The following is a 12,231-nucleotide window of genomic DNA, read 5'->3' on the forward strand; positions in this document are numbered from 1 at the left end:
AGTATGTACCTTATTCTTTACTCAGAAAACTAAAATTATAAAAGTTACATAGGAAATCTTCTATTTCCCAGTCTGCATTAACCGAGCCACTGTGATTCGTTCTTCTGTTTATGTTAAAAGGAAAAGCGGTGATAAAAGCAAAAGTTAAAACTCCGAGGCACTGCTGTACGAGATGTAGCTTTGAACAATCTTTCACTCTACAATTTATGCACCCTGCTCCTGAAGATGATTTCACTACTTACAGCCTTAGCAGTTGAAAGACAACTAAAATTGGTCCAAAGCCTAATCAAAGTTCTGAACTGGTCTACTTTTATAGCATTTTGAAAATCAAACTAAAAATACTCAGTCATACCCCAGGAGGATGCTAACTTTAAACATTCCTTCTTTAAAACAGTGTGATTTTCTCTTTAATGTCTTTTCATTTGGAGTTTTTAATGAAGGCTAGGTTAAAAAGAATCATCCACATGTCCAGTAACGGCTTTCAACTATTTAGAATGTACAAGGTCAAGGAGATCAACAGAAGTGAAGGTGATTTTTCCGTGGTCTCCCAGCAAAAAACCAAGTGAATTAATCTAATGCAATGTTTCCTCCAAAGACTTTTAAGCCCTCCTTCCAAACAGGCATAAGCCAGAGATTATCACACATATTTGGCAGGAAGTATGCATGGAACGAGTCAGGTCCAAAGCTGAATTTACAACAGCTACACTTAAATTTGCTACAGCGTATTTAATTTAATATCCATATCTGTAGATTTCACCAGTCTTGTTTGTCCAAGGAATGTATTTTTATTTCCCTGAACCTTTCCATTCATTAGGAAAGGAAAATATTCTGAAATGTTAAAAGCATGCATTTAAAACTATAATTGCTAAAAACATTTATATGTACATAAAAAGATATATTTGGTTTTTATTGATAGTTTATTTCAAGATAACCCACGTGCTTTTTATTGTTATAATTTGCTTTTGGAATCTAATATCTTTTAGCCAAAATTACTTTATGGAACAGTGGCAAAGTATTGCTAAATGCAATAACCTAATAAGACCCATGCCGTGCTATAATGTAAATGCATAGTGGTTGTACTGTGCCGCAGTTGTTAGGGCTTGTTGACTAATTCTATATTATACTAGTTGGTTGCCTGCAGGCTTCTAGTTTCTGTGGCATCGCTGTTCATCAGTCTGCACAGCACACTTCACAACTCGTCATGTCATGTTTTCTTGCAACACCACTGTTTTCATTACAGTTAAGCTGGATGTACACAGACACCCTCTTAAGAGAGAGGTGCCCTGTAACAAGCTTTAAGTTCCATCTTTCTCATATAACAATTTTCATAAGAAAGAATTTGTATCTGATGTGACTCTGCCTTTATTTAAATAAAACAAATTATTCATTTTTAAATCTTCATAATAATAAATGAGTACAGTCAACCACAATGAAAAGTCAGATAGCCTTTTCTGTGACTGTGGTGAATATTATTTCATGCAGATGGGAATGCTTAGTACTTTGTCCATACTATGGCAATAGAGACATTTAAAATTATTCTATGCATTTCTCTTTACAGATTTTTGCATAATCAAGTTTAATCTATATGACACCAGAGAATTATCTGAGAAAATACTAGCTCTTTCAAATCTGATAAAGTTTCCTACAAAGCCCCAATTGGAGTTTGAATATATTATCTTCAAGGATTTTTAGAACTTACAAAATTTCCAATCAGCGTTTTACATTTTGCCTGGAGCAGCATATCAAAGCATGGAGCATTTTATCAAGCTTACCCTACCCTCTAACTCATCCTCTACAATTATGTATATGACTAGCTCGAATTCTAGAAAATGTTGAGGCAAGGAATAGTGTGACAAGAATTCTGAATTTCCAGGAAATACCTAGATGTGAACTCATGATAAAAGCAGCTGAAAATTCAACCTAATACAGTTCTGCAGATCAGCATGTTACAGTTATAGCCTTTCAAACCTGAAAATATCATAGGAATCATTATAAGTCTCCCTGAAGCTCACAACTTTGCACGCTTGCAAATGCCATAACTCATGTTGTTAACTATTTTTAAATCCCAAGATATTAATTCCCTCATTAAGTGACCAGCTATCACACAGATGTTGTTTTCTTTTTTTGGCTATGTTTGTCAATAGCTTTAACACTGGGGGGAGATTCTATTGAAAGTCTTGATACATGACATGCTATGCTGTTTAATAGCTTATTTACAAGTAATAAGTTGCCATACTTTTCTTTTTCAACAACCATAAACCATTTCTTTTCATCTATGCTAAGTGGCTCAGCCCCTGTTCTTTAAACATAGAGGACAAAACTTCACCTTCTACATCAACATCTCTTAAAGATTTGGTATTATTGGATTTCTACTCTGGAAAGTATCAACATCATCTGTATGTCACCTGTACCCTAGTTAATGAAGTTATGGCAGTAACAAAATCCTTTTCTACTTCGTAACATACTCTTTAAATAAGATCAAATCAAAGAGGAACCTCTGTTCTAGGCATCATTCACTTAAAGCACTTGATACTGCATTCAGGTCAGATTTGAAAAATAATTTTGCCAACTAGAAAATGAGAACAAACTTTTGAAATACTTCCAGTTTGATGCTTGATTCACAAGCCAGATGAAGTGAAGCTAAAAGTAATGCAGGTGGCTCTCTTACCATTTTGCTCTTAAAAACACAAGAATTCACTCACTCACCTTGAAGGTGGATAAGCAAAGTTCTAATCACTTCGCGTTTGATTCAGAGCAAGCAGGAAAATACCTCCACACTATGACACCATACGCTGGCAATCCAATGCCCTCTGCAATGAATATTTACATGGCCTATGCAAAGTGCAACGGTATTCTCAGGGTAATACTGACAATATATTGCCACTATGAATCTCCTTACTGTTTTAATATTTTGTTTTACTGAAAATGGTCTTTTGTGGAACAATTAATTCAAAGCTGGTTTAAACATTTTCTTTGACCTAAGATAATTTTTGCCCATATGATGGAAATGCATTTAGCTTCAGGCTGAAAATGAATAAGAAGAATTCATGAAAATGTTTCCCTTGTCACCATTTTATACCCTTTTTCACTGCAGATCTTTCAGTTACATTGCTAGCTAGCAATAAAATGGCTCTGGCTATAATCCATTACTCCATCTGACCATGTATCAGCCTTTCAAGAGCAGTCATATTAAATAGCTTGTAATATCAACAGCTTTTATACCTCAGGTGGCAGAATATTTCTGGTCATTCTGGCTAAGGTCCCAGCATTACAATACTTTTTTGTTTGTTTGTTTGTTTGTTTGGGGTTTTTTTGAGAACTGGCCTAAATTGGTGGGCTGATAAGACACAGTTTAGTCTGACAGATAAGATCAGCATTTCTGGTGGTACTGTTTTATTATTAGCTGTGTCATCTTTGAATGTCAGAGTTATTAAGATTGTCTTCAGAATACAGCATTGTTCAAGAGATTAGCGCTATAATTAAACCACACTAAAATTTTGAAATGGCTCTTATCCTTAGATTATTTTAATAACCAATATAATACATATTAACTTATTTTGATGTTGAATATGGGACTTATTTTGGTGAATAAAACTAAAACATTAGCTAGAAGGAAAACATGGCTTCTCTTATGTTTAATTTTTATCAAATGCAAAATTTAAAAAATGGTATTTTAGCAATACGGCCTTTCTCCTTCCTGGAAAATACAATGAATATTAAAACCAGAAACATGGGAATGATGATTTGCAGATAATATGTATGAAAGCACCTGTTACACACTATGTTCTTTATAGGAACTGACAGTATTGATGCTATACAGCGGCCTTGCAAATACATGAGAATTGCCAAAAACTGCCATTGTTCAATAATGAATCAAACTGATTACAGCACAATTTGAAAATTATCTAAAAATACATATTGGAAAAGATAATTTTTTACTCTTAACTTTCAATAACTAAAATAAGAATAATTGAGGATAATATCAGAGATATTTGTTAAACTTCCTGATGACTGACCCAGGCCACACTGAGATATTCTGTCCTCTAAGCAAAGAATGCAATCGAGTATTTAAATCATGGCCAACCTCCTTGAGCATGGTACAGATTTTCAGTGACACTGCTGGCTTATTTTACCACAGTCCATCCAACTGGCGAAAACCTCACTCGCAGGGAAATATAACTTCCACTTTCTCTCCAATGACAGAACCGCGTCTACGCCAATAGTAAAGAGTGAACTACAGAGATTTCCTCAGGGCTTCTGAGAATTCTGCCCTGTGGCACTTCCCATTTGTTTCAACATATACAAACTATAGGCAGTTGTTAAGGAAAAGACAGATAATCCCTTGTGATAATCAGGCCTAAATTTAAACTTTATAGAGGAAGTTTAGTATGTTCACTGAGGGGAGGAAAAATTGGTTTCTATGGAGTAACATTAGGGAAATTAATATTTAAGGGGATACTATAAAGAAGAAAACAATAGACTGTAATTGATACTTTTCATCTGACCTCTTTCTCTCTCCCCCTCTCTCAATCATTATTTGATACAGGAAGACACGAATTCATGAAAGCCAGTGCTAATGAAAAATGCACTAGAACTTAACTGCATTTCAGAGCTGCCGGTGTCAAGGGAACAAATAATGCCTGTGTCTGTCAGAATGTAAATTAAGTTGCTTCATGTGATTCACACTCAAGATCCAGAGAAGAACACGGCCAAGAAAATGACACAACATATTTGGCAAACTTGACATTTAATAGAGAATTTATCTTGGTCAAATTTTGATCCCCAATTACGGTGCTATTATGTTGCAATAAATTACTGGCAACTTATTATAACCGATAGGGGAAATTTTCTAGACCCTGGGAGTAACAAAGATCATTTTCTGAAGACCCTTTCAACCTCAAGAATATTAGAAACCATTAGTTCTTTTTATTCTAGGGTTTTTCCCTGGTAAAGGACATAATAATTCTTTAAAAAACTAAATGTAAGAAGTCTTTAGTCTTTATTACTGGAGTGTTTTTATTACCTCCATTATGGTGCGAAAATATCATGTGCCAATTTTCAATGACACAAACAATAATGTTGCGTGCAACTCACATTCAGGAAATAGCCTGCTTTATTGGTAACTTATTCAGTAAAAATTGCCGTATCATCAATTTGTGATGGAAGTCACAACCCTTCCAGCCAGGCTCTCTTGGGACCTGCAGTTAGGCAAATGCAGCACTACATAGCAGTAGGTCCATTCGTGCCCATGAGTTGGTTTCCAGCTTGTGAGAATTCAGATCAAGCATCTAAATGTTCATCCTGAGACAAGCAGGGTTAACACTGTGAGCAACGCACTAAGCAGATGCCATGACTTCTGTGTTACCTTGCAAGTCTGTAACATCTCCTCACTTCGGGGCAAGAGGCTCATTGCAGGATTTGTCTCCACAAACGGAAGAGGAGGATTTTCCTGGATGTGAATGTTTAGTGTGGTTTCTCTTTTTTTCAGTGAAATAATTTAATATAATTCAGTGTCACAAAGATACTTAGCTACTGTTTAGCTGGATACTGCTGATTAATGTTTGAGTGGCTGACATAACGAGCAAGGCAATGACTGTGAAGAGCTGCCACCACCACATTCACAGGAGAGGGGGAGGATGCATGTGATCAGGGTGTAGGTTGTTAGTCATTGCTATACCATAAACACAGCCCACAAAGACAGACCCCTGTTGTTGCTACTTCCAAGCCATCACTCAGTACCGTGTAAGTGTATGGGTGACGCATGGCTACTTGCCCATATAGAAACACATACAGAATAGCACACAGGCACACAAGCACACACATTATGCATGTGCACGTCCATTAGCAGACATTACAGTTCAGCTGAACTATTTCAATTCTGACCTGCTATTTCGAGGTCTGTTCTGTGTGCAAGTTGAAGGACAGTTTCTAAAAAACAGTTAAGACATTTCAAAATATATGAAATATACAAACAGCTTTCTTGTTCTAAAAATAATTCTTAACTTTTAAAATGATTTGAAGTTAAAAACAATACGAGTTTTGGAATTGAAGCCAGTCATATTGACTGTAGGTGATGAAAACTAATTTAATTTGCCTGATTTATGATCTTCCCAAAATTCTCTATGTTGATTTTTAATAGCCACAGTACTAAGCCTAGTACTTTGAATACAAAGGGAAGGACACACAATCCATTCCTGAATTGCTACAACAGCTAGATACACGATTTTCCTAAGGCACTGCATGAGGTACTTTTTCTAGAAGCTCCACAACTTTCATAAGAACCTTTTAAAAAGCTTATCAAGATACATTACATAATAAACAAGATGAAGTTCAGCAGAGACAGTGACATCACCTGTTACCCACTTCGCAGTTGATTCTGCAGCCTTTATTTATGTACATTGGATGTTTTTTCATGACAGATATAGGATATTGGATTCTCAGTAATCTGAAGTTTGCCATATTAGTTGGCCTGCAAGATGCTCATTGGATAAAAGAGAATGGAGGAAATTAGGGCACATATTTGTACCTAACCCTGAGATCACATGTAACTTAATTATCTCTCTCCTTAACACCAATCTCTGGCCCAGCTGGCAGCTTATTTATTTTTTATTTTAGATGTTTATAGTGCAGTTGTGCTCAGTAGTTATCTTACTAAAAATTGTAGTAGTCTAATTTTTTTCTCTCTTTCTGGGAAGGAATGATTTTAACAGAATACCTTTCAGGAATATTTTCTGCTCTGTCTGTGCTCCTGTCTAATCTGTATGTGCACACAGCACCACATGAAAAATGCATGTGCATATCGGGTATAAAAACTAATACTACCTGTGCCTCAGCTTGGGCTGGTGAGAAGTTCTGTACATTGCAAGTAATAGCTGAATTCTGCATGCCCCTTTTCCTTTGCTGGCAAAATCTGACTTCAGATGAGCCAGAAGACAAAACTCCGCCAGGATTAACAAATGTCCACAGAGAATGAACAGACAGAATTATTTATTTCTATTAAGAATACCAGAGAGTATATTTACAGGAAGTAATTTCATTATCTGTTGAAGTGCTAGGGTTAAGCGTTTCAATATACAAAATTCAATGATGCGTTAATTTGATCCGCCTCATTAGTGTCCAGGCACATTTAGTGAAAAATACCAGAATTGTTACAGTTGGTTCCAGTCATCGAAGTGATAGGCCCCAAGAGTTTTAACTCTATAATTAACAGTTAATACATACATAAATCATGTATAATATATAATGAAACATATAGTGCATAAAATATATAAGGTATCATGTAATGTATAAAAAGAGGCAATATTCAAAGCGATATTGCCATGAAGAAAGAGTTTCAGTAAAATTACATTGCAAAAAGATTTCAAGTTTGATCACTATCTAGAAACAGAAAAAGCTAATGGAGAACCACAATTTTACTTAATAGGATACATCTTGCCATAGCTCAAGGAAAACTAGGAGGAAAAGATCAGGTGTACCTCATCTCTCTTCTGCAAATGAGTATGCAAAGAGCAGGCAGAGAAACTGAAGCAACTGTTCAAGCAAACATCCTTTTCTACTAGCAGGTAAAGTCTCCTTTTAGATATTTTGGTACTTATTTTCACTGTCTCAGCTACTTTTTAGAGTGGATTAAGCTCCTTGGAAAGAAACGTGGTGAGAGAATTTTTATAATTTCTTGGTAAATTCCATGTCATAGATCTATGTATTGATTTTTGGCAATAGTCCCCACTTACTGACTTGCAAAAGCTATCGTTATGTCTCATATAGCAAGTGCACATACAAGGAGTACAAAAACACTCCATTACCAGAAAAGACCGAGGGAGAGCAGCAAGCGGTACAGTTCTTGCCAAACACATTCATATATTTATGTACAACAAAACTTGAACGCAAGTCAAACCAGGTCTATAGACAGGGAATACTGGTAAACTACCTCTTGTTTAAAAGTGTCTTGCAGTCCATATTATATGCTTCCTAGCACTGGTGGTCCTGATATTTAAAAAAGCTTAACTCAATCTCCATTTGAACAAACTTTATATCGTTTAGCTACCTGCTGGTGTCAAATGGAGGCCAAAATTAACATTCCCTCACCCAAACCCAGACCCAGACACACTGCGAGGTTATCGCTTATGTGCATGAGGCACAATATCTATAAAGGCTGGCATCAGCTCATAGATACAAGAACACTGTCTAGTTAAAACATTTCTTATAAATGACTACATTGAAATATAAGCATCTTAAATGGCTTTTATGGAAATATTATGATACAGAATAATTCTGATTTTAATTTTATTAAAACCAGGAAAGTTAAAATGCCATAAAAATGATCATTATCATGCTAAAAGAACAACAATTACTAATTATGTGTTTGGCATTCTCTTGCTTAAAGCGATTTTTAATTTTCCATATACTATGCCCATTTTCTACATGAAATGAAATTGATCCTTACTACTTTGAATCTAATACTAATCATTATGAAATCATATTAGACATTTCAGTGCCTGTGTCTCTAGGACATATGGTATCCTGAGTGAGAACAATAATTCAGAATCATTTTACTTAGCTGTTATCAATTATACTCATGTTCTCTTACAGCGAAAAGGAGGTTTATCATTTATATTACTAAACTTAAAATATCTACTGTTTACTTTCACTGCCCAAGAACCTCAACGTGACTCATACAACAAAGATTCTAATTAGAGTAATCTTTTCTGCAACCTGATTGTTGTTTTCTAACTCAAACAAGATTTGAATTTGAAGATGATATACTCTGCTGGGTCTTTGTAACCTGTAACAATTTTCTATCTTAATAGCTACACTGTGGCATTTGAAAATTGGCAATTATTCATTTTGCCATGAGCTAGTAACTAAAAGAGTGAAACTCCTATCTGTGAGGAATGATATAGTAAATAACGGATTAGCAAAGTCAGGCACTCAGTGACAGTATATCCTCTTGCTTACACCTAACAAAGCAAATGTTCAGTATGGCTTTTCTCTTCACTATACAAATTTTATGTTCACTTTAATCAATTCCATCTCTAGAAAGAAAATATTTTAAAAAGCAGAAAACTAATCATGTTAATAAAGATTTCACTCGGCAGAAGCAGACAGCAAAACATAATTCATCTCCCTCTAGACTTTTAACAAGTTGTGACAACCTCACACAGCCATCTATAAACGCTACTTAATAAACATTTTGTGTTCAAAATAAAATAAGTCTGTTTATAAGAATACACTAATCTGGATTTTTCACAGCAAAGACATAAAAAGTACAATTTGTATTTCTTGTCCTTCACTATAAAACTGAGGTCTTTAGTCTAAATTGACCATTCAGGTTTTCCCATGAGCTGTGGGGAAAGGCAGCCACCTCCATAAGACAATTCATCCTGTCCTCACACAAACATCCAAGACAGATGGGAGGAACTGTTCTCTGGAAGTAGCTCTCTGTCTCAGTCTCCCTCCAAATCTGTACAGGCACACTAGATAACTTTGGCCAATACCTAACTTTTTGATAGCTAAATTCAAAAAAGATTAATCCATCTTCTCATGCCTTTCGTTGGAAATCTTAGTTTGTGGTAAGTTGTTTTTTTTTTTTTTTTTAATCAGTGCAGACTGACTGTTTTGGCTTGAAGCTTCAGCATCTCATAGGCATCTGGTTAAAATTCCTACTGCATTATACCTGCCATGCTGTCAGAGACACGTTAGTTAGTCTGCTCCATCTAGAAAGCTGATAGGGAGTCCAGACTTTCAGTTGCTCCTGTAATAGTATTAGATCTCTGATGTGGAACGAGGAAAGTTGCTATCAGGTTACTAGGCAATCAATATAAGTGTGGGCAAGATTTACAGCAGAACAGATAAGGGTAAAGGGAGAGCCATTATAGCATAGATTCTGATGATTAAGTAGTGCCTTAACCCGGAAGCAAGCCAGGGTTTTTTTTTCCTCCGTAAGAAACCAACAGAAACATTTGCATTGTTCCTGTTCAGATAAAGGTGTCTGAACCTAGCCTGCCAGTTCCGCACACTTCCATCTCCTGAGTAGAGTTAACTATTAGCAAACAATAAATGTACAGATTTTTATATACACTTAAGTGACTCAATTCTTTAAGGATCCTATTTATAGTCTTTAAAATAGTAAAGAATACAGAAATAAAAGTGAGAGTTTGTTTAAAATTTATATGTTTTAGGAATACATTAAAAATAATATTGCTGACATTCCATACCTGAGTAGTGGTTGCTTTGGATAAGAAGGTTGGTCACTGTTTTGGCATGGTTGAGGTTTTTTTGTGACTTGCTTATAAATATTCCTGGCAGTTACTCCAATCCACAGCATAGTAGAGAGTGTAGAGTAATGTAGTACTATGCCAACCTAAAAAAAAGAGTGGACAGTTAAACAAGTCAGTAAATGGATCAGTAAAACAAGAGTTCTAGAAGAATCTTAATGCATAAGTGTGCAAGCAGATTTTTTTTGTTATTGAATTTGTAAGTGCATCAATTTTTTCTTTCTCTCTGGTTATTTCTAACCAGGGAAAACACTTTTAAAAAGCAGATGGAATCTGTTATTTAATCTATCATAGATAATATCTGTGATACCAGATGGTATGTTATGAAACCAAGACTGTAAAGACATTTGTTGTCCAAGAACCTGAATAATGACAACTTTTTACACCTGGATTTAAAGTGATGTGAAGCTTAGTTTGTGTTGCAAGCTTTGTTAGCTGATCAAGACAATGCAATTTAAAAATTAATGAGGTCAGCATTTTTGCTTGCTATTATGCTCCTATTTCCTTTCATTTTTCAGGAATATCCTGCTGCAGTTCCCTCTCAGCTGCATATAGCCAAGGTTAACTTCTTGTTATGGGATCAGTTCTATTTGCCTAAAACCAGATTACTTTTAGACGTATTTTAAGGAGCTTATAAACTTGGCCATAAAACTTTTAAAATTAAATGACAGATCTTGGTATCCTCACTTAAAAGGAAATACCAACTCTCAATAGTGTTGTTATAATTTTGTCTCCAAGAAACTGGTGTGTTTAGCATTGAAAGTAAAATAAAGTACAAACACCTCTAAAATATAACATCTTTGTTATGTCAGTAATTGTTATTCATTACTATGGAAACAGTAATTGGAATTTTATCCAATCTCCAATGCTTTATTACATCAGCTAAGTCTCCATCTGATTATATAAAATGAGGTTACCTTTGAAGCAATAACCTGACATTTTGCAGTGACAAGTAAAATATTGCTATAATTGGAAAGCACATAAATGTTTAACGAATACAGAGAATTGCTGAATAAAGCTAACACAAATCTATTATAATGATTTATTTGAACCAGTGTTCATTTTTGCTCTACTTAAAACAAAATAATTGATGAATAAAAAAAAATTTCCATGAATTTTGTTTATATTTAGTAATAGAGCACGGAACTTGAAGATAGCAGCAAATATCATCAACAGAAAACCCTCTGTAATTTTCTCTGGGACTTGTCTGACACATTAGACAAGGGAGTATAAAGCCTTCGTAGCTGTTGTCGCTTGAGGTAAAAGAAGCAGAAGTAAAAGAATGAGACAACTTTGTACCATCAGCTGGCAGATGTTGCCAGTTCAGTGGCTAGTGCTGTCTGGAGTTAGTTCATATGCAGTTTGCAGCATTTCTGTAGGGATACAGTGAACATGACTATGAGCTGGGGCAGGGGGGCGAAGGAGTCAGGCAGGAAGGAGAGGAGGGGGAGGAGAAAGGCGGAGAGAAAGAGGGAGAAAAAGGAGGTGGGAACCACGAGAAAGAACTGGAAAAACTCTAGAGGTTTAGTTCATAACCTCTTTCTCATTTCAGCATACCACTGCTACTATGTAGTGTATAATTATTCTACAGAAGTATGTCAGAGTCCATAGGAATATGAACAGCATGGATTAATTCCCTGTGAGAAGGCACCTACATGTGAAATTCTAACAACATATATGGCCATATATAGAGAAATGATCAGCCACTTAAATGAATGAGATTCCTAAAAATAGACCAGTAAAACAATTGTATTGAACTTTCAAGGAGGCAGCTGAACTGAAAACACCATTGCTATGCCACACCTTAGTCACATTAATTTTCATCATAGTATGGTCATATTTCACCAACTTAGTTCCTTCTTACGTATGGACAAATTGAACAAACATGGACAAGAGAGAAATGTTATCATCTTCTGTACTAACTCTTTAATAATATGCCTCTCTCTCAAAAAATATA

General features: G+C 35.3%; 1 protein-coding gene across 2 annotated transcripts in view; it reads right to left on the bottom strand.

The window, feature by feature from the left end:
* The window catches only part of ADGRA1 (adhesion G protein-coupled receptor A1), a 291,609-nt gene that overhangs the window by 24,827 nt on the left and 254,551 nt on the right, over positions 1-12,231 (bottom strand). For both annotated transcript variants that reach the window (XM_075107276.1, XM_075107278.1), the window contains one exon: positions 10,215-10,360. In XM_075107276.1, the coding sequence (XP_074963377.1) occupies positions 10,215-10,360 (146 nt within the window). The remainder of the gene's footprint in view (positions 1-10,214; positions 10,361-12,231) is intronic.

Source organism: Phalacrocorax aristotelis, chromosome 12 (assembly GCF_949628215.1).
Source record: "Phalacrocorax aristotelis chromosome 12, bGulAri2.1, whole genome shotgun sequence".
Classification (NCBI taxonomy): domain Eukaryota; kingdom Metazoa; phylum Chordata; class Aves; order Suliformes; family Phalacrocoracidae; genus Phalacrocorax; species Phalacrocorax aristotelis.